Source organism: Protomyctophum bolini, assembly GCF_963924005.1.
Source record: "Protomyctophum bolini genome assembly, chromosome: 2".
In the NCBI taxonomy this organism is placed as follows: Eukaryota; Metazoa; Chordata; class Actinopteri; order Myctophiformes; family Myctophidae; genus Protomyctophum; species Protomyctophum bolini.
In genome coordinates, this window is record NC_137863.1 from 24,344,249 (window position 1) to 24,368,092 (window position 23,844).

Consider the following 23,844-nt stretch of genomic DNA (forward strand, 5'->3'; position numbering starts at 1 on the left):
GGCGTAAAGCTCATGAAAATCAAAAAAATCCTGTCAATGAATTCAATGTCAATTGAATTTTTTTTTAAACGAGAAATGTGGACCATATGAAAAGTATATTAATGTATGCAGTTAATACTTGGTCTGGGTTACTTTTGAAGAAATTATTTCATCAATGGGGCGTGGCATGGAGGTGATTAGCCTGTGGCATTGTTGGTGTTATGGAAGCCCAGGTTTGGTTTGATAATAGCCGTAAATTAATTTGTATTGTTCAGTCTCATGTCTCACACCTTCCTCTTGACAATACAACCTAGATTCTGTGGGGTTCAGGTCAGGCCAGTTGGCTGGTCAGTTAAGCACAGTAATACCATGGTCAGTACACCAGTTACTAGTAGTTTTGGCTCTGTGGGCAGGTGCCAAATCGAGTTGGAAAGGAAAATTAGCATCTCCATGAAGCTTGTCAACATACTGAAGCACAATGTAAAAAAGATGACCTTGTTGAAACCATTTTTCACTGTCAGTGGACCAACACCATGCACATAACATGGCCTAAATCATCTTCCATAACCTCAACCTCAACAGTGCCACAGGCCGATCACCTCCATGCCATGCCCCATTGATGAAATAATTTATTCAAAAGTAACCCAGACTGCATTAACTGCATACATTAATATACTTTTCAGATGGTCGACATTTCTCGTTTAAAAAATATCTCGTAATGTCTCGTAAAATATTCTAATTGATAGGATTTTTTTTATTTTCATGAGCTGTACGCCATAATCAAGATTAAAACATTTTTGTTTAAATACTTTATGCGCAATGAATGGAGAATATATGAAAGTTTCACTTTTCTAATTACATTACAGAAGAAAATGAACTTTTACCAAATATTATAATTGTGTGTGTGTGTGTGTGTGTGTATATATATATATATATATATATATATATATATATATATATTTTATTTCTCACTCAAAACTTTGTATAGCAACTGTGAAATTATATTCAGAGCCTTGGTAATCCCCAATAGTGTGAAGTGAATAGGAAAGTGTCATTTAAAATGAATGGGAAGACAATTTTGTTTTTACAGTGGGTACAACGAGCTTCACAATGTATGTTTCCAAGTTCACTTAATGGCATATCCCGTGATGTGTGGCTTTATAGTGATGGTGACCCCTGGGGCCTCAAAGTGCCTGAGGTGAAGTTCTGAAAAACAAGCTCCCTCCAGGTCCTTCCATGTTGTTCTGGTTATAGTACATCCATCCCCAAGATAGTACCATAATGGCTGGAGAACATGCTGGAAGAAGTATGTCCAGGAGGAAGGTTCTGAAACGACATGCTCCATAAAGTAGAAAGCTCCACCCTAGGGTGGAACAGGTTATTCAGTGTTATTGTTGTGGCTTATTAAGTTACAGTAAATTAATATATATTATAGAAATACACATTCACATTAAATAATACTCTAGAGTAGGCCTAGAGCTCTGATTTAGCCCATCTCACCGTTTTGAGAATGCGTCTCGCCTCCTCAAGCACTCGTTTCACGTTGCTGACTGAACACAGGACCAAGGTGCAGACAACAACGTCAACAGACTCATCCCTTACTTCCTTCATGTCTTCTCCAGACATGACCAGAAACCTCTCATACGTCAAGTGCTTACTTGCTTCCATGCTCATTTGAAGGTATCTCTCAAAATGCGGGTTAGGGTCTGTGCATATCACCGTACAGCCATCTGGATAGAACTTGAAATTTGCTCCGCTACCACAGCCAATCTCAAGAAGGCGAAGTGTACCGTCCGGTCCGGTAAATTTATATAGATTTCGGAAAAGATCTCTCTTTGTGTCATGCATTTTATCGTTGTATGAAAATGTTATATTATAGGCAAATAATGGAAACAAACGTTTGTAAAAAGCATACAAACCTACGATGTCCATTATCTGAAAAGGCAAAGCTATCACCAAACAAAGTATTCTGCAAAAATACAAGAGACACGACATTTTCCTTATTTATCTTAGCCAATCTCTGTGCAGTCATAGTTGTTGACTGTTGTGCAATCTACAGAGATTAACGCTGTAAAGCTGAGAGACAGTTTGAGAAGATCATGAGATTAAATCAACTACTAGCGAGTCATTTTGTGTTCCATTTTCTCCTGGTGCACTGCTCCTCCTTGTGTATAGGGGAGGTAAGGGCTGTTTTTACTGAGACAGGAAGTAAGTGAGCCCAGTGCTTAGAGTATAGAGCGCCGCAGTCCCGCCCCCTTTCAGAAAAGCGAGTGGCCCAGGAAGTGGAAGCCCCATGCATTCTCCCATCGGCACTTTTAATATAATTTATTTAAAGACGGTTACGCCGCGGACAAAGCCAATTCGGATCGTGACGAATCATGACAATGAACACAATATTTTGGGACGATCAAATCATTAGAAAGAAGAAAAGAAAGTCAGGAGACAACACTATTTGTTTTGTTTTTCGTCTTATAAATTATTTGATCGGCCCAAAATATTGTGTTCATTGTCATGATTCGTCATGATCCGAATTGGCTTTGTCCGCGGCGTAACCGTCTTTAAATAAATTGAATTATTAATATTCTATTAATGAATAGAGACGGCACCCGGAGGAAACCCTGGGACGAAATGGACATAGTGGCCGAATTTGGTATTGCAGCGTGAGCCCAAACACATGAACGCGCTCCTCCGTTGACTATCATTGTGTACGTTCATGATGACACGTGAACACGGTTTCATACGTGAACGCACGTGAACGCGTGCAATGATAGTCAACGGCAGCGCGTTCATGTGTTTGGGCCCAATCCATCCCAGAATGCACTCTGTTCCTACTCGGAAGGAGGAGTGAAATCGCCTCATGCGTTTTAGAGCAACTTAATGCAAGTGGATGGGAGGAGAACTCGGGTGCCGTCTCTATTCTAAGGCCCGTCCATGACATCAGAGACACTGGGCTCTGCTAAAATCTAAAATAATAATAAAATAAGACCCCCAGGAATGTGTTCTAAATCTTCTAAATGTCATTAACATATTGTCCCTTTAAGGCTACCAGTGGAGATATATACTGTACATAACTTTCATTTGTGTCAGTTGGCTTGGTGTGTAACACAATCATATGGGACAAAAACCTCGCCCTGACAAGCCCATGTAGGCTTAATATGGGAGAGGTTTCCACTGTTTGTCTGCAAGTGGAACTCATGCCACTTTTTACACCCAACTCACTGATGGTAGCTGAGAATACCTCGGTGCATTTGGTAGAAAGAATGGAAATCCAGAGGCCCAGAGAGAGTTCTTTTGAATCTTTGTTCACAGTCCAGTGGCTTTGTAACGCCTGCACTGTTATGAGAAATCGCTGGCTGGCCGCAGTTATAGTTATAGTGCTCACAGTGGCCCTGTGAGGCTGCTCAAAAGTGCCACTTTAGGTCACCCTTGCAGCTGTTCATACCCCAGAAAGACAGACAGGCAGACAGACACAGCCAGTCATTGGAGCGGTTAGGCACCGCTCAAAAAGGATGATACTCCTCTGAATAGGTTATACGAGAGGACATTTTTCTGTGTTTATATGACAAACAAAGGCTGCGGACACTATTATAAAAACAATGTTTGCCAAGAGGTTTGTGTTTGTTGAGAGAAGCACCATCGAATTAGCAGTTCTTTGTGATAGGTGTTTGAGAGTCTGCTAAGGGTCCTGTGTTACTGAAAAAAGCCAAAGATTTGGCACAGGGAGGCATTATGTTTTACCTGGTTACATGCCGGCATTCCGAAGCCCATTCCCCTAACCTAACCCTAACCGCACGTGGAAGCCACATAGTCTGAATTCCGGTGCGTCGGAATGCCACTCTGTCCCCGTTTTACCTACTGGGTTTTATCCACCATTAAATTACCCATAGACCCATTACCCCACCGATGGGGAACCGGATCAGTTCAGAACCAGTTTCTAGTACATGAGCCAGACAATGATCCAAAATTGGAACGGGATATTGTCCTACAAAATGCAACATCTTTGTGTAAGTAATCAACTGGGGAAGTTTCACAACTATTAATTAAATACCTATATTACCTATTCACCTATCACGTATAGGCCTACTGCAGGTGAAAATTACAAAATGTGTGATAAATATGAAAAAGCTAGTCCTGTGGAAGGGTTATCATATACGGTATTCATTTACTTATATTGATCCTATAAACAATTTGATATGTATGGTTTTAAAACAACTAGAATTGCACTCTGTCGAGTGCCTACTTGCGTGTTGCACACAAGTAGACTATTGCGCAAGCAGAGCGCGCAAGTACTGTTGTGCCAGGAGGACTTCAACTATTTCCTGGGAGCATGACACCAATTTCTCGCCGCGAAAGTCTGCTATATTGAGTCTATATTCGAACTCAGGAAATTCTCTTCTACATTTCTCACAGAAGTAATTTCCATTCTTAAGGTCAACAATCTTGTGCTTGCAGTCCTCATGGGGACATTCCTGATATATGCACCTTTCCTTACGAATGTCCATGATTGTTGCCACGCTCCTAGAATAACCCACCCCATCTGCTTTGAGCTGATCAGAGTCACACTGCACTGTTTGAACGTTTTCATTTTAAACAGATTTATAGCTTGTTACGTAGATAGCACTAGAATTGCATTTTATGTAGTCAAAGCACTTCATAGTACACATGTATAATATATAATATAGTATAGTTTACATAGATACTCCACTGTTACGTTCTTAGTTTATACATGATTCATGATAACTACTTTATATGTGATGTATGCCATGCTTTTGAGTCGCTCTGGATTAAGAGCGTCTGCTAAATGCCTAAATTGTAAATTGTACTAGGCCTATACTTGTGTGAAAAGCACAAGTTGGCAGCTCGACAAAGTGCATTTCTAGTTGTTACTAGTATAACCACTTGTCACACACCATATTGTATCATCTCTTCCAAGGACATACACACATTGGCACTAACCAAGCAGAATCTCCCTTCCTTGTTTTTTCTTTTCTCAAACCCATAATTATTTAAGCCTCCCTTCATGTCATCATGTCACATGGATCAAGATATAAATAAAATAACTGTATAAAAATACAATATTCTGTGTTCTCTTATCTTTTTTTCCTCCCTCTATCCGTCTCTCTCTCTCTCTCTCATCCTCTCTCTCACTCCCTGTTATATTCTCTACAGCATTTGGTGTTTACTACTATAGTATGTACAGTAAATTTGACAGATATGGATCATAGGTCGAACTATGTGAGCTCACTCTAGTTAGATCGTACTTTCATCTTTGCTTTAAGAACTGTCTTCCTGTGTTGGAGAAGCAGAACACAGTCAGTTATGCAAAAGGTTTTGAAAGCATTTTCTGGGATAAGCATGGAACAGAAAGACGTAATTTGTGACAGCGGAGTTGGTTCATTATACGTTACTCAATTTGCTCTACTGTGGCACAGCTGTATGTGTCTGCACGCACATTCACTCTTACTCCTGTGTTGTGTGTATGTGCGTGCAATATTACCATTCCGATCAGCATTATTCCTCCACACAGCTGTACTTGTAGATGTTCTCAACGTAACCTAAGATTCCATATCTGCCACAGTGTTGCTGCTGTATGAAAAAATGAAAAGAAATCTCTGCATGCCGAAACCTGCTTCTTCAAGTCAGCCATTCTGACAGTCTGACACACACAAAGGTACTGCTCATCCAGGCTTTGTGTTAAGGGATTAAGAGAGCAGATATGCTGCAGCCACAAAAAGAGCCACGTTCAAATTGCCACTTCCTCTCACATTTCCAGGCTGCTGCCTAGAAGTGCTGTGTGAGACTATCTGACACCCTCACCCTGACCCTAGATGGTCCCACTTGGAGCTATGGAAGTGTGATCTTGAATGGTCCATCAACGTTTAACAAGTGAGACCAAACTATGTCTGAATGTGTGCAGAGACACAATTGCCAAGTTAACTAAGGTCATGTTGTTAAATATATAATGATCCCTCCTAAGACATGAGATAATTGGTTAGAGTATTAAAAGAAACACAAAGATGGCTATGTGAAATAATTGCATTTTATCCTGAACTAGCCTGACACAGGGAAGATTTTATCACTGCATTCACACTACAGGACAGAGTTCCAGGTGGTTCCCCCAGTTCTTGACCAAAGAACAGCACGAGCCATCAAGTCCAATCAGTCATAAACGCTTCTACTTAAACCCAGAGGTCTAGACCAAAGGCAGCTGGGAATTGCCTTCCCAGCAGTGCCAGTTTCAGGGATGTTATGGTAGTTAGAATATCATAATTATACTGAGTCTAATATAGCAACTCATAATGTAATAACGGCACATAATGTAATAACAGTTCATAATGTGATAACCTAAATGTAGTAAAGGCCCATAATGTAGGCTAATAAGGTCACAATGTAATACATCATGAGAGCATAACATAATAATGGATTTTTGCATAATGTAATCATGTAATAATGTGTTACATGTAGCCGCTCAATTCACAGTTAATAATGTAATTACGGGTCATATTGTTGAGAAAAGTTTTACATCGTATCAGTATCATGTCAGTATCACAGGCAGTATCATTACTGCCCGGAACTGGGCCTTGATGATCAGGCTTTCAACACTGGGTAGACCACACTTCTGCAGGACCTCAAGATTTGACACCTTGTCCTACCACACTTGATGAGCTTATAGGTTATTAGTTCATAATGAATCGTTATTGTTGAGTTAAAACTCATAAATGGAGCATGGATCTTCTACAAGACACCTCAGACAACTTCTACAGTCTCAACAACTACATCTCCCAGAGTGCATCAGCTGCTAGATGGCTGCTGGTGCTCATTTGCCTGATTGAACACCTGTTAAAGGCTGATGGTGGTGACACTCAAACAAATATCAAACAAGATGGCGGAATAAACAAACCTATAAAGGCTGATACAGACAGCCACAGACACACACGTCCTTGTGTTTATTAATATAAGCCTTTATAACCAACCAAAGGGTGAAATAATGCACGTGCGTGCGTGCGTTAGTGCATGAGTGCGTGTGTGTGTGTGTGTGTGTGTGTGTGTGGTGCACACAGCAGTTACATCAACAGTGGATGATCCACACAAATCACTCTGACTAACGGACCAATGACGGACGGACTAGTTGAACAGGTGACCGGATCCAGTGGGCGGGGCTTTGGATTTAAATAGGAGCGGCCATGTTTTTTTCCAGCATGCTGTTTGGTTTGGGATCCACTTCATGCTGTCTGTGAGCAGAGTTGTTTGTTCCAAGGTAAGAAGCGTTTGTTTGAGAAACACAGTTTTATCCTTGAGCACTGTTGTTGTTTAGACATTAAGATGATTTATAGGACTGTTTATTGTTTAAACAGAGTATTTATAAGACTGTTGTTTATTGTGACACTAAATGGACAACAATGTCAGCAATGTTTGTCCTTTTATAGGACTCGTTCTTTGGCCTTGGGCCTCGATCACACAAAAAAAACATTTGCCTTGTCTGTTTAATGGCCGCCCCAATGCATTTCCAATGGGAGGCACATGCTTTGACCAAACATTTGTGTTTGATTTTGGGGGGCAATCAAACACAGGCAGAGCCCAGAACATATGCTTATGTGTGACTGAGGCCTTGGGCCTTGATCGCAACAAAAGCATTGTCTTGTCTGTGAAAATGGCTGATCTACAAGCTCACAATGCATTGTGAATGTGATGTGACACATTGTGAGCTTTTAGATCTGCTATTTTCAAAAGGTTTTTTTCTGTTCAAAATGACCAAGTATGCAGATTGTCCCATTTGAAATGTTTAAGTACATTTTGATGCCAAAACCTTTTAACTTTGACTCAAGTTATATAATGTAGATTTTGAAGTTTAGATTTTTTTTTACCAATATCTTAAAGGGACAATTCACTTTAAAAAACTAACTTTTTGTCATTGTATTATCTACTCGGGTTTATGTGAACACTACAGACAGTTTTTAAGTTAAAATGCTAAAAAGCTAAAATGAATATTTAAATACTGAATCAAGCAACTTAAAAGCTGTCTGCAGTGTTCACATAAGCCTGAGTAGACGATAAAGTGAAATATCCTTTTAATATTATATGAATTTTACAATGTATGAAATCTGGATAAAGAGTAATGTTGTTTTTATTTATGTCTTGCAGGTTAATCATGTGACCTTGGTGTCATGTGTGACCTTGGATGGGGTCATCAGGAGATGGCTGGTATTGATAATAGAGTGTCTACTCGGCTGAGCTGAAACGTATAACGGTGTCAACGAACGCTCCCTGAGATTACGAGGCGTACGGTGCTCGGGACGTATTGTGCCATACAACCTACGCGGCTCTATTAATACTGGCTATCTTCAACTGAGCGACGGAAGCCCCCCCATGGTATGTACCTGGATTACATGTGGCTGTAGTAGAAACAAGGGCAGTGTCACCATTACATGTCAAGTTGACCATTCATTGTCATACATATGATTTTACATATGTTTGGGTGAAAAACCTTACTGAGGTTTTTATGTGTTTTTAGTATTTCAATGTGTCCATGATTTCATGGACACTTCCTACCCAGACTACAATTCCCATAATGCTTTGGTGCACTGCTCCTTGTGCATAGGGGAGGGCTGTCTTACTGAGACAACATGTAGTCTAGGGAGGAAGTGAGCCCATTGTCCATGACATCATGGAGCCCATGGACACTTTTGAAATACTACATATCTAAAAACGACGATTACCCACATAAAAAACCCAGGAAAGTGTTTCTTGTCTCCCAAACATCATTAAAATAAGCTCTGGTTGCAAAAGGGGTGAAGTCGCCGTTTAATGGGTTGAATCATTAAAGCTGCTATAAGCAATATGTCAAATGTAATTACTTAAAAAAAAAATTGGTATTCAGACTGCCAGCAATGGGTAAAACAATATTGTCTCGACTCTGACACATCTTGGGGCCACAATCTGCATTCAAAGATGTTCCTAGCTTTGTCATTGGTCGATTTGCCTGTCTACTTCCTGATTGGTCAGTCATTTTGACCGGGTTCTTTTTTTTTCTCTGACCAATGACAAAGCTTCTAGGAATATCTTTGACTGCAGATTGTGGCCCCTAGATGTATCGCAGAGACTAAATCATGTGTGTTTTACTCATTGCTGAATGAAATAAAAATCATTAAAATTGACATTATTGCTTATAGGAGCTTTAATCACAATTTGTGACAATAATAAAGTAAGATATTGGTGACACAGCTTTCAGTGACTGTTATGACTTACAAAATGTCATCCTGTAGGCCGACAACTAAATAGATATATTTTTTTCTTGTCATTTCAGAACGTGAAGCTGACAAGGCGACGTCGGTATTGAAGGTACAGTGCTGTTGCCACTCCTGGGTGCTGTTGGCAGTGAAGGTTAGTAATGAACCTTTTGATTCCTGATGCTTGTGTAAGTGGGCTACATGCTACATGCTACCATACCATAGGTTGTCATTCGCACCGTGTATCGTTTCACGTAATCTGTGTATAATGCCACTCTACATCACATGCCGCAATGTGATTTATGTATTGTTTAACATAATTTACGGGTAAAGCTGTCGCGTCACGTCACATCACATTATGTATGTTCTGTTGTAGTCTTTCTGTGCTGTTTTCTGTGTCGAGTTATTCGAATTTCTATTTCCTTTCTCTTTTAATAAAAAAAAGTTTTTTTTTAATTTCTCCTTGCCCATTGCCCTAGTTCTTCACTAGTGGACTGTGTGTACAAAATGTGATTTGGCGTCATGCGACTTATTTCCGGTATCATTATGGTAGCATGTAGCCTGCTTAACACTGTTTACAGCCTTCTATGCTGTAGATCTGTCCAAACTAACAGGAAGAAAATTATGGCAGATTTTCTTCGTTGGTTAGTTTGTTTTGTTTAGTGCTGATATTGAAGGTAAGTGGGCGTAGTTTATTATCTTTTGATGTCGGGCAGAAACCTTGTATCTCCATAGTTCAACCTTTTGTAAATTAATTTCCTTACTTGGTCATGCTACAGTGTCACACACTAAAGTAGCAAATAGCTGATCTACAAGCTCACGATGCAAAGATCATCCATTATTGAATATAACCTATTGGTATCGAACATGCACGGTTTCTACCCCGACCTTTCATCTTCTCTTCTATTCTTTGCTTTAATAAAGTTGTTTTTTCTGGTCAGAGTTTTTAATCGCATTTTGCTTTATTTTTCATAAGTCATTTCTTTCTTTCCTATCTATCACTAGTTCTTCACTAGTGTATGTGGTGCGTGTGTCGGGTCGTGTCTCTCATACAGTTTCTAATCATTTGATTGGAGCTGTATCGTTTCACGTCATTTGCGTTGTGTCATTTGCTGGTAAGGCGCCATCACGTCAGTTCACATCAGATATGAACACAGCCGGTATGTGATGTGCATTTATGTGATATTTTTATGTGATTATTTCACAAATTGCGGATAGCTCGTTGCACGCCATGCACTCTGTTCATTGCTCTTGTGTTGTATGTATGTTGTGTTCTCATGTTCATAGTGTTGCTGTATTGCTGACAAATACTGGGGTCCAAAGAATGCTTCTGCCATTGCATAATTTGCACCTCGTATAATTTGTCAATCGTCCACAAATGGCATAAATTGTAATGTATATTTAAATGTGGGCAATTCTTTTGAAAACATATAGATTTTAAAATAGAAATGTGGGACAACTGGCTAGAAAGACTGGCCACAAACCTAAGGCCAACTGCTTGGGCGGAGACCAAGAATCTTTTTGTTTTGTTCATGTTCATAAAGCGCTCCAAGTGCTTTAAGTGAGAAGTCCAGCAGCAAACCTCTAGGTCGTAAGAGCATTGTTTGTGCTATATTATCAGATCCAATTTGTGAGTAAAGCTTCATCTAAGCCCACATCACATATGAACACGGGCCCGGTATGTGATGTGTGTTTATGTCTCGTATCATTTCACATTGGTGAGTAAGGCTTCATCACGTCATCCCCACATCACATGATGAATTTAGGGTTAGGGCTAGGGTTAGGTATGTGATGTGGATTGATGTGATGTATGTCTTTTATAATGTGCGAGTGAAGCTTCATCGTGTCAGTTCACATCACATTATGTGGTGTGTATTGATGTGATTTATTTATGCTGCCATTTGCAGCTAAAACTTAATTCATGCCGGTCAGTAGGCGAGGCATTGACGATGGGCCTATGACCCAAAGGTTTTCTGCTGCACTTTTCACTTTTAGCACTTTGCAGCTCTTTATGAGCACGGAAAAATAAAATATTTTCTTAGTTTATGTCTGAGGAGTTTTCCTTAGTCTTCTTCTCGATTTCAATTGTAAGACATAATCATGGCTATCATTTATAGTCCATTATGATTCAAATTATTATGAATGTGATTGCTTTTGGACCTGTAAATTACAACAAAACAAACTAAGGCACTGGTGTGGTACTACTGGTTTACCAGAATGGGGTTCAACTCCCTGCGGTGCCCTCAATTTGTTGTATTTACATGGTTCATTTTCTGCTCATTGTTGCCTTTTCAGAGATGATAACCCCCAGGTTCTTTACTGCGTTTGTACTCTCTACATTTGGGTTACAAGTCTATTTAGGGACAAGCCCGAAGGTACTCTTGGTTTTCTCTTCTCCTTCCACCAAAAATGGCAGTCCACGGTCCCACTCGGCAGTCAGTTGGGGGTCCATATTAGAAGTCCATGGAACTTTTTTTCAAATCCTCGTTTTTCAGTATGCCGTTTTTCATTTTGGAGGATTTGAAAAAATAGACTAATCATTCCAAGATCATGGACTATAGCCCATGGTCTCGGAATGATTTTCGTTCCATAGTGAGGCGGCATAGCTAACCTATCGTTCATTTTATGACGTAAGCGCCAAATTTGGCAGAAGTTTTGACAGATATATTGGTAACGAAACTGGATATTGGGCCATCCCAAATTTTTATTCTGGTGGGTGTGGCAGCCATTTTTCTAAATGGCCGCCAGCGGTTTTGTCAAATCTTCCTAAACGTCCCTCTAGCAGCTACAATATTTGCTGTAGAAGACTGAAATGTTGCATGAAGGTCATGTGCTTTCAGACCAATTGGCTAAAAGGGGTGGGGGAGATGCAATGGGAGTGGCCTATCATAACATTTTGTTTTCATTATTACATTTTTTTTTCCAAAATGATAAAACGGCACGCTATAGTATGCCGTACGATATAGCCCATGGTCCAAAATGATGAGAAACGAGGATAACTTTTTTTTTCAAAATTTCAAAAAACATGGGCTATAACCCATCGTTTTTTTCATTTGTCAAATCATCAAAAATGATGAAAAACGGCGCGCTATAATGCCGTACGATATAGGCTATAGCCCATGGTCCAAAATTATGAGAAACGAGGATAACTTTTTTTTCCAAAATTTCAAAAAACATGGGCTATAACCCATCGTTTTTGTCATTTCGTCATTTTTTTCAAAAATGATGAAAAACGGCGCGCTATAGTATGCCGTACGATATGGGCTATAGCCCATGGTCCAAAATGATGAGAAACGAGGCTAACTTTTTTTTCCAAAATTTCAAAATATATAGTAGGCATATATATAAGAAGGCATACAGCCTGCAGAGCGACGTGAGTACATTCATACCAATATCCATTCAACAATCCACTGAACAATACGCACATTGTAGTCACTAGACTGGTTCAGGTACCCAAAATGCCCAGCGGTCAAGGGCAGCATCATTTTAGGGCCTACCCAATAAAAGCCTTGATGTGGCACATGACTCCGACACGTTTCTTCAAGTATTCTTGGAATAGTATGTTTGGTATATCCATTTTTAATTCCAAATCATAGCGCCCAGCGAACTAAAAACAAACTGGTGGGGACCATCCGGATCACACTGGCGATTTAGAAACACTGCGATTATAAAAAATGTGGATCACTGGCTTCCTTTAAAACAGGCCTGAATATCCACCAAAGGCGGAGGGAGGTAATTATAACTTCTCCCTTAGACAGGTGTTCTACTCTGTAGTCTGTACATATCGTGTTTTATATTTGTGATTTCATTTATTTTTATTCTTAACAATAGTGTTATTCTTATATATGAGCACGTCGAGATTCCTACCTTGATTTACTGTTATCGTATGCTCACATACGGTAGAGATATCACAAATAATAAATGAACAATTCATTGGTTATGAAAATAATTGTTAATTGTTAATAACCCAAATATTCACTGCTCACTTTGAAACCATTAAGGTTTACTTGAATTAAGTTCCCTTAAGGTTGAGTTAGTGACTTAAGTAGCAGACTTCAGTTGACAAATGTATTTACCCATTAAAACCGCATTAGCATTGGATATTCAAATATAGCAGATCTACAAGCTCACAGCGTAAACCCCAACAAGAATTGTTTTCTATACCAAAGGCGCAATTGGTATAGAAAACAATTCTTCTTTGGGGTTAAACAAATAAGCATGGTCCCAATATATCACTGCAGTCTGCTGCGCATTTGCGTTGAAATGACAAGGCTAAGCCATCTTAATTATCCATTAATTTATTGACACATTATAAGAACACATGTATGTTTCTGTTCCAATTAGTGATCCCTCTGTTCTCCCATATAGAAAAATAAATTGTAAAACCTGGTAGACATAAGATATTTTAGTACACAGCACACTACAATCCAGCTCTTACATAAGGCTATTCTTTGGACTCTAGTTAGTATATCTAGATATATAGTATCTGCAGAGCTGTGTCACAATATAGGCCATGGTGAATAAGTCCATTTGGCATGAAACTTGCCTCTATAACCTGTTTTACTGGTATGTAATCTAGACGGTGCATAGGCTACAGCATATTAATCTACATGTAGTTCCAGCAACCCCACTTCATACTGTAAAGGCTGCAATTATCCTGATTGGCTCAGGATGTGAGGGAAACACTTCTAAAAACATGATACATCATCTAGTATAAATAATGGTATATTACTGAAAAGCTGTCATGTAATTGACCACCTTTTGAAAAACAGACAACATTGCAGCAGGAGGGAATCTTCTCGTTCCCAAAGTATGCACATTTCAACTAAGAATTGTCAGGATTTTGATGTCAACGAGAGGAGCTTTCATTGTTGTAAACCATAGCTGGCATTTGAATGTTGCACTATTGCATAGGCCTATACTGTATACACTATTGCGTATAACTATATACTGTATCTAGCTAGGTCTACTAGGAAAATGCAACAAAGATTGTCCAAACCAAAAACAAGCAAAGTGAATTCAAGATTTCATGGTTTAGGAAAGGTCACTTGACCATGTTGATTACACCTGACCTTATAGTGTCATACTTGTGGAAATGTCAAGTCATTACTTGCGCAAGCAGAGCGCGCAAGTAATAGTTTCGCTTGGTCTCTTCGAAGTGAAGACAAGTTTTCTTCAACGGTAAATCTGTGCCTGGTTTGCTGGGACTAGTTACAACATTACGTCATCCTTGAGAGAGTACATGGTGTGTATATGACGTAATGTTGTAACTTGTAACTTGTAACATTACGTCATATACACACCATGTACTCTCTCAAGGATGACGTAATGTTGTAACTAGTCCCAGCAAACCAGGCACAGATTTACCGTTGAAGAAAACTTGTCTTCACTTTTTGGAACCAAGTAACCACAGTATACTGCTAATCAAATTACAACTACATACTCTGTATGTAGTTGTAACTAGAACAACTACATACAGTCTGTGCCTGGTTTGCTGGGACTAGTTACAAGTTACAAGTTACAACATTACGTCATATACACACCATGTACTCTCTCAAGGATGACGTAATGTTGTAACTAGTCCCAGCAAACCAGGCACAGATTTACCGTTGAAGAAAACTTGTCTTCACTTTTTGGAACCAAGTAACCACAGTATACTGCTAATCAAATTACAACTACATACTCTGTATGTAGTTGTAACTAGAACAACTACATACAGTCTGTGCCTGGTTTGCTGGGACTAGTTACAAGTTACAAGTTACAACATTACGTCATATACACACCATGTACTCTGGTCCCAGTTCACAACGATGACGTAATGTTGTAACTGGTCCCAGCAAACCAGGCACAAACCTACGCTAACACATTTCTCAAGAAAATGGTAAAGTATCTATCATCTCCGACTTCCACAATTATGATAATAGGAGATTTCAATGAAGACCATTATACTGAAAAAGATATAAATATAAAGACCTTCATGTCAAGATTAGGCTTTAAACAATTAAATACAAATCCAACTACAGATTTCGGAAGTATTTTAGATCATGTATATTTCAACAAATTTGAAAGTATTATTACAGAAATTGAAGTTAGAGACACATATTACTCTGATCATGATTTAGTATTAATAGTACAAAAATAAATTACAAAAATGAAATACATTTAAAACAATTGACAATTTACAATAAGTAATAAAATAATTATACTGTATAATATATTTTAATTCAGTTTATATACCTTTTTTTTTCATCACATATCAATGATTCATTTTTCTGTAAAAAAGTAGTTAGGTAGCAAATAGTTACACGTAATGATTATACATTTCAAACGTTCCTTCACAGAGATACTGAGATGTGATACTTTCCAGCGGTCGAAAGTACTTGCGCGCTCTGCTTGCGCACTAGTAGGCCATTTATGGCCTACTAGTGTGCAACAAGCAAGTATGCACTCGGCAGAGTGCAGTTCTAGTTACTTATGTGTTGATCTAGAACTACATAGCAAGCCCCAAGATCATTCATAAACTGTTATCCATTCTATGGAAATGGAACAGCTAGCTAGTGCAAAAAAGTAAGTATTGTGCATAGTTTATTGAGGGGCACTAGCCCCTCATATACAGCTTAACCACACATCTCAATATTTGCCATTGATAATGAAAGGATAAATTAGGTCAAATGTCTGCCAAATATGATGTAAACTTTGTCCCCACACGTCTCAATATTTGGAATATTTGGGTGTGATTTTTCAATTTAACTGTTACTATTCACTGGAAAACATCCTTTGCCAATCCTATTTGACAGCATAGCCCAGAATATGTGGTTGTATCATGAAGGTGAGTGGTGCATCAATGTGTCGAAGATTGAGTTTGGAGAATCCAGCTGACTCCAGGTCCTTCCACGTTGTCCTGGTGACTTCACATCCATCACCAAAGTAGTACCACATGGGTTGGAGAACATGCTGGAAGAAGTATGTCCACGTTGAGGGGTCTGCGACAACATGCTCCATGAAGTAGAAGGCACCACCCTGTAGTGTAGGGCAACAGACATCGGGTCTATCCATTAAAAATTCAAAGTGATTCATCCAGGTTTCTTTTTGTCAAGCTTGAAGTATATGTAAACCAATTTTTGTCCCAACACAAACATTAAATGCCATTGACAATGAAAAATTGTCAATGGCAAATTGTGATTGGCCGGAATGATGGATGTACAATGATAAGGGTGCCCCTCACTTCACAGCACACGGGAGTGATTTTTTAAGGGGCTCTAGCCCCTTCTATAAACCGCCTTTGTCCCCACAGATTTGCCATTGACAATGAAAGGGGAATTCCGGTCAAATGTCCACTAAATCTTGTCCCTGCCCGCCTCAATATTTGCCATTGACGATGAACAGAGAAAGGAACGCCAGAATTCCGCTAAATATGACATAAATTAAACATCAAAACATTAAACGCTATTGACATTGAAGGGGAAATTTACGTCATATGTAAACGAGCAAATCAGCCAATCAAGCACAGGCACTGATTGGCCAGTATGAGATGATGTATGATGATGAGAGATGATAATTCTGCTAAATATTATATAAAAGTAATATTGTATATAAGATTATATATAAGTACCATTGACATTGAAGGGAAGACTTACGTCATATATGTAAACGAGCAAATCGGCTCACCAATCGCATGTTGGTGGGAGTGCTTGGCCAATAAGGGACCACCAAGTAGGCTACCCCTCATTTCACACAGATGTGATTTTTTATATTTTGATACACGAAAAACGTGTAGCCATCTTTGTCCATATCCCATATTCCCAACTTATTCTTATATACACCGGTATTACAATTGGTTTGTTTAATGTTATGACAACCATAACCATAAGGAGTTCCCACTTCCCAATTATACAGCTAACCTGACACTCGGCCTGAATTTTCATTTTGTTTCACTTCAGAACATATTTTTAAATTAGCGTGTCTATCAATTCAGGGCTGGAGGCAGGCTACAATGCAGCTAATATAGTGTGTGGCCCTAACCCCTTGGGTCAAACGTCATGGCATCAGGTGCAAAGAAATCACTCAGCTCCATATGGGAGCAAAGGCGTGCATGCACATATAAGGGCATATAGATATACTGATGACGGTGATATCCATATATGGGTATAAAAGGGGCATCGACACACCGATACAGAGAGCTCCATATGGGCATATTGGTCGGATCGGATATTGCTCTAGAAGAGACTATAGTCTACAGATTCCTAATCCTAGACCTAGAATCTACTCTACTGTTTATAGTATAAAAAGAAATCACACCCGTGTGAAGTGAGTGGTGCAACGCCGTGTGGGGGGGTCCCCGGAAGTTCCAGACCCACAGGACCACGGCCAGGGTGCCGGCCCGGTTCTGGCGAGCTGCCCCATGTCCGAAAATGTCCGAAAAGGACATGGGGCATGTGTCACATGGGGGCCTGGGGCATGTGACAGTTACCATGTGGGGGTCTCCAAGGGTCCCCGGGGAAGTCCCCAAAACGCGCCCAGGGGGCCGGGCCGATTCCAGCGAAACGGTTGAGAAATGACAGTTACCGTGTGGGGGTCCCTTTACTGTACTGTCACTGTAGGCTACTGTACTGGCACACCCGCAATCATCATACAGTTAATGTGTGTGTGTGTGTGTGTGTGTGTGTGTGTGTGTGTGTGTGTGTTAGGTAGGAAAAACAACCATGCTATTTTCGTGCTCATACCACCCAGGCACCCAGCCACACACATAGCTCCGTAAGGGAGAAGTAGGCTGTTGCGTTGTGCTGAAGCTGTGCACCGTTAGCCATGGTGGCCCATGGTTCGTCTATGTCTATGACGACGAGCGTCCTGGCGGAACATCAACTTGTTTTACGCACTTGCTCCATTTACAACGTTAACGTCTACATTTACGTTCAGATTTCAAATATAAAGTGCTCACCCCCGGGCCACGGATGTTAAATTGATTTTCCGGCGGGTATTAGCATCCATGCCTTCCGTATTATTCAATAAAAATAATTTTAATCCGATCGGTGGCCATTTTATCACAAAGTTAAATAATGTATCAAGAGTGCAATACACTTTCCAACCGCGTATTCAGTTTGCTGGGTGCAAAGAATACCTAACTGAAAATGGCCGGCGATCGGATTTAAATGCTTTTTATTGAACAATACGGAAGACACGGGTAGCCTACTAATATGCACCCAACTAAATTGTAACATCCGTGGCCCGTGCCCCGGAGGTGCACTATGTGAAATCTGAACGTTTATGTAGACGTCACGTTAACGTTGTAAATGGAGAAAGTGTGTAAAACAGGGTGAAGTTGAGTCATGATTATGACATGTATGACACATACATATAATATATATATATATATATATATATATATATATATATATATATATATATACACACACACACACACACACACACACACACACACACTAACTGTTCGCTTTTCATAACAGCTCATACAAGCTGTGTTACATTGTATTATTAGGCTACTTACAGGTCGCAGTACACGATGCGCTTCTTGCAAAGTTCGTGGTATGTCGTTGACAGAACAGAGTACAAGTGTGCAGACAACAGTGTCCACGGATTCACTCTCAATAATCCCCAAATCTTCTCCAGATGCGACTTCAAACCTCTCGAACGACAGGTGGTCATTGTCGGCCAGGCTCTTTGACAAGTACTTGTCGAAATAGGGGTTCGGGTCGGTGCATATCACCTTGCATCCCGACGGGTAGTACTTGAAATTTGCCCCGGTTCCGCAGCCAATTTCCAAAATACTGAGGGCTTCACCGGATTTCTTGAACTCTGACAGATTGCTAAAGAGATCCTTCTTTTTGTCGTGCATTTTTTTGTTGTATCCTAAAGATATTTTGAACAAAAGAAATGGGAAAACTCGCCTGTATACATTACCGTACAAGCCAACCGCTTTAAGCAGGTGCAAGGGTATAGTTAACACCTTGAAAAAGAACGCCAAACAGTTCATTAGAAGCGCCATTTTTGCGGTCTGCCAGAACCTCGCCTCACCAGGCTTTCCACGTCTAGTATAGCTGTCTGGACTTTAGAGTAGGCCACTTCGTCCAAACAGGGACACGATTGGTTAATCCAATGGGCGTAGGCTATTCGGCGATCTACAGTGACGTGACCTGTTGACGTCACAATTTATTAATTATTAGTCTACCATTATATTACCACTATGTCTATCACATTGTTTTGAGAAGTTCTGATATCGCACGATATAGAGCGTCGCAGTCCCGCCCCCTTTCATGACGACGCCAGGCCCAGGAAATTAATCCCAATGCATTTTTCCCATAGACATTTCAATGGGTCTTTGGGCGTGTGGCCGATTTTCTGACAAGGAGTAGTATTTGTGCAAAACAAATGCTTCCAATTGATCCAGAGTCATTAAAAACCCTATTCTTTCCCCCTCACACCCTAGGCCTACTTAAGAAGTATTAACTTGTTTTTAAGGCCCCTTCTATAAACAGCTTTTGTCCCCACCGTCTCAATATTTGCCATTGACAATGAACAGAGAAATGACGTCAGAATTTTGCTAAATATGACGTAAATTAAACATTAAAACGCCATTCTGATTGGCCAGTATGAGATATGCATGATGATGTACGATGATAAGAGCTGATAATTCTGCTAAATATTACGTAAATTAAACATCAAAACATTAAACGCCAGGGAAAACTTACGTCATATGTAAACGAGCAAATCGACTAATCGATCACATGTTGGTGCGAGTGCTTGGCCAATAAGGGACCGCAATGTCAAATGCCCGCTAACATAAATTGATGTACAATGACAAGTGCGGGTGTGATTTTTTTATTAGCATAATAAAAATTACACCTGTGTGAAGTGAGGGGCTCTAATATATTAAAGTCTAACTCATGTTGATTAGGTGATGTAATAGTGATGTAAAACAAACTGTGCCAATGCAAACATTAAATGCCATTAACAATAAAAAGACAATATGACATAATGAGGGACAATATGGCGTACATTTTCCTTTCATTGTCAATGGCGTTTTTAAAACAAACATTGAACTAAAAACAAACATTAAACCTGTATATATGGCTAGCACCCCTCAAAAATGCATCCATACATTCCATAGGGCTAGACCACATATGGGCATACCGGTATGTCATCATCAACTTGCGACGGGAGCAGTTCCTATTATGTGAGAAAATTCTCTATTTATGAAAGAATAAAATATTAAAGGTGTTTTTAGGGCAAACATAATGTTTTAACCATGTCTTATTAGTCAGGGATCCTTTTAAGCAGCTGTCACAGGATCCTTTAGGCCTGCAAGGCTTAGGGGAGTTGAATTTCAATTTGTTTAAATTAGTTAGGCTACTAGACACATTAATAAACACATGATGAAGACATGTCTAAAGCATTTGTTCCAGGATTTTTGCAATATCCCTAATTATAAATGAGAATTCTCACAATGAGTTTCTGAACAGTGTCCTCATTTGATCTCAAATCAGAATAGGACACTGGATTCCCCACTTAAAACTAGTTAGTAGTTACTATTCAAAGTTTCTACCTTTTTTAGTCAAAAAGATAATGTTTTAATATATTTCAGCATAGTGGTGGGCGCCATCTTTTAATGATCCATTTTGAGGAATTACCAGCCATTTTTGAGCTGGGCATACAACATATTTTAATTCAGCACTTATAGCCACTCTATGGGCCGATTCATACTCCTGTTTCGGCGCTGTAGTGCCGAAATGATTTCGGCTCGTCAGAAAATTTCAGTAGCACCGAAGAGCCGACTTTAGGACGGTACTCGCCCCCCCGAACCTCAAATGACGTCAAATTGTAGGCTCTACAGCGCCGAACCGACTTTTATTCGGCTCTAAAATAGGAGTATGAATCGGCCCTATGTAACTGTTCTTTTCTACCCTGGATTTGAACCTGGGTCTCCTGTGAAAGTGCTGAAATTTGTTGAATGTTGACCTTCAAATCAGAAACAGGATCTAAATATCTCAATAGAAATTCTGCCTACTACATCATCAGTACATAACACTCGTATCTGGCATAGTTCAGACGGTTCCATTCGCTTAACCATAAGACCTGAGGTCGATTCTACTAATGCCTTCTACATCAGTAGTTCTCAAACTTTTTTGTAATTCAAAATTAATCAAAAATGTTTCAAAAACCTAAAATCGCATGGGTGCTTTCCTGGTTTACTGTAATGCATGGAAGTACAGTATTTCCTTGTACAGGGAATTTGAATGATCTGTGTGATGCTTTACGAGATTATCCTCAAACACGCACTCTTCTAGATTGGCTCGACTCCTACGGAGGCACACCATTAAAAAATAATTGTGAGTGCCTGGCTCAATCACAGGCTCCTTGTAAAGTGAGATGACCCGGGTTTGAATCCTCTCTGTGCCATCGGCTTCCTGTCAATTCAATTCAATTCAATTTTATTAAAGTGTAAAATCACAACAAGTTGTCTAAGACACTTTACATAGAGCTGAAAACCGACAGAGATCCCACCTAGAGCAGTGGTAACGAAAAACTCCCCCTTAGGAAGAAACGTCAAGCAGAACCCGACTAGGGTGGGCGGCCATCTGGGGGGGGGGGGGGGGGGGGGTGTTTCTACATAGTGTAGAAATAGATCTACATAGTATAGTAGAAAACATAAATAAAAGAAAATTTGACAATGTGGCTGGTATAGCTACCACATTGCTCCTTCCTTGTTAGTTGAGGACCAGGGTTCAAATCCTCTATCACGGGATTCACGGCCCTCTTTTTCCTACCTACTCTACTCCACTACTGTCTGAATAAAGGAGACAATGAAAAAAAATGTAGAAAGTATAAAAAAAAAAAAAAAAATGTCTAGCACAGACAATTGGTGGTGAGAGAGCATGAAAGTCATTGGGCATATCTGGACCGCTGTTCATAACCCTCTGTTGGGGGGGGGGGGGGGGGGAATATTAAGAAAAACCCTTTTGGGGTGTTTGCCAGTGAAAATCACCTTCCAGACACAATTTCCATCCTGAAGTGCTTTCTTACTTGGCATCTCCCACGCCACAGCAAATCTCCCCTTCACTGCCATTTCTCCTGTTCCCCATTTCAGTCGAGTTCAGAACGGAACTTATTATTAATCATCTTCAAAGTTCTGTTGTAAAAGGAAGTTCGCAGCCATGTTCTCGTTCTTTTCACAAGCAAAGTAGGCTTGTATAACCAATCCCTCTGGGAATCCAAGGGCTTTTAGCCTCTCAATGGCTTCTTTCTCCTGGTGCGTTACTTGGATATAGTTCATATTATTTCCGCTAGGGGCATCACCTGCTCCACCTGCACTGTCCCCACCTCTGCTGCTCTCTTGTACCCCCTCTGGATTTGGCTCGTTTAACATTTGGATGAATTGTTCCTGATGGTTATTGATCTCATGAAGGAGCTCTGGGTTCTCTCTACTTATCTCATGCAGCAGACCTGGAAGAATGTTGGGATTCTGCTGGATTAGTGTTCTTATCATCTGGAACTGGGGTTGGCTGGCCAGGTAGCTCAGGGGGTTGCCTCCACTATCACTTTGTGAAGAGCCGGTAGATGTGGGAACATTTATAGCACCGCCTGTGGAAACTGGTGGCATTACTCCTATTTGAGGGGTCACTGGTTCAGCCTCTTCTGTACTGTGTTCCTCCTCCGTGCTTGGGATGCCTGTCATCAGATACTCCACAGCTCTGTCTGGATTGTTGTAACTGGCTCTGAGAGCAGCCACCACTTGCTCTCTCTCATACCCGCCATTCCCCAACAACATCAGCTCATTCACCGTGGCTTCATAAGAGGGGCCTGTCACAAGGGCTGAACTGCTTTCATCAAACAAATTTGCGTTTGCTGCAGTTTCACAGGTAGGCCTACTTGTAGTGGTTGATGTTGGCTTGTCCTCTTTAGGTGCACCTTCTAGTGGGGAAGAACCCAATGCAGATGTAGATGGGGCTGTGGGAGCTGTAGTGATAGGAGCTGAGGCTGATGAAGTCTGGGTGACTGCTGGGGTTGGTTTAGGCTTTGCCACCATAACCACAACAAAGCTCTTCTCATCTATATTGTACTCTTTGAGAGTTTTGTCATCACTCAGGATTTTACCTTGACATATCAGTTTCTGTCCATCAGCTGGATAACCTTCCTTCCCCTTCGCATGTTCAATCTTTTCTTTCAATGTCTTCACCGTCTCCTCTAAATCTACGTCTATGTTAAACTTAACACTTGTAAGTGTTCTTAGGGTAAGCTGCATTTTGGCCATATTCTCACCCTGCCTCCAGCTACACTTTGCAAATTTACTTTCACTGAGTAATTGTAAACTGACAAGTTTGTTTTCACTAACCTTACTTAAATATGGCGGGATGCTATAGAGATCTTATTCGTCACTACTTATTGATGACATATGCACCCATATATGGTGCTTTGGTTTGTTTAGTAGTTAGCCAATCTGAAGTTTCACAGCATTCGAACAGTGCATCCATGATTTGAGTTGACAAACATTTCTTTGGGCCGAACAAATAATTAGAAAGACAGTACAGTACAGTACAGTACAGTACAGTACAGTACATTTTCTGCAATGCAGCCGGGATAATGTTGTCCCAGGAAAATGCAGATTAGACTTTGTAGATGTTGA

At 40.1% G+C, this 23,844-nt stretch overlaps 3 protein-coding genes across 3 annotated transcripts; all 3 read right to left on the minus strand.

Annotated features, from left to right (window-relative positions):
- Window positions 1–1,105: 1,105 nt before the first annotated feature.
- LOC308334773 (thiol S-methyltransferase TMT1A-like) lies at window positions 1,106–1,842 on the minus strand (the record flags this gene model as incomplete). The annotated part of the gene is made up of 2 exons (XM_080791589.1): window positions 1,480–1,842; window positions 1,106–1,342 (listed from the first exon to the last, which is right to left on the minus strand). The coding sequence occupies exons 1-2, from the start codon at window positions 1,825–1,827 to the stop codon at window positions 1,106–1,108; spliced, it is 585 nt and encodes a 194-aa protein (XP_080647715.1). The 5' UTR covers window positions 1,828–1,842.
- A 13,070-nt stretch (window positions 1,843–14,912) lies between these two features.
- LOC308322937 (thiol S-methyltransferase TMT1A-like) lies at window positions 14,913–19,278 on the minus strand. The gene is made up of 2 exons (XM_080774435.1): window positions 18,712–19,278; window positions 14,913–16,226 (listed from the first exon to the last, which is right to left on the minus strand). Exons 1-2 carry the CDS (start codon window positions 19,207–19,209, stop codon window positions 15,993–15,995), a joined length of 732 nt encoding a protein of 243 aa, XP_080630561.1. The 5' UTR covers window positions 19,210–19,278; the 3' UTR covers window positions 14,913–15,992.
- A 3,054-nt stretch (window positions 19,279–22,332) lies between these two features.
- Window positions 22,333–23,463, minus strand: LOC308322163 (UV excision repair protein RAD23 homolog B-like; the record flags this gene model as incomplete). The annotated part of the gene is made up of 1 exon (XM_080773356.1): window positions 22,333–23,463. One exon carries the CDS (start codon window positions 23,461–23,463, stop codon window positions 22,333–22,335), a length of 1,131 nt encoding a protein of 376 aa, XP_080629482.1.
- Window positions 23,464–23,844: the final 381 nt, after the last annotated feature.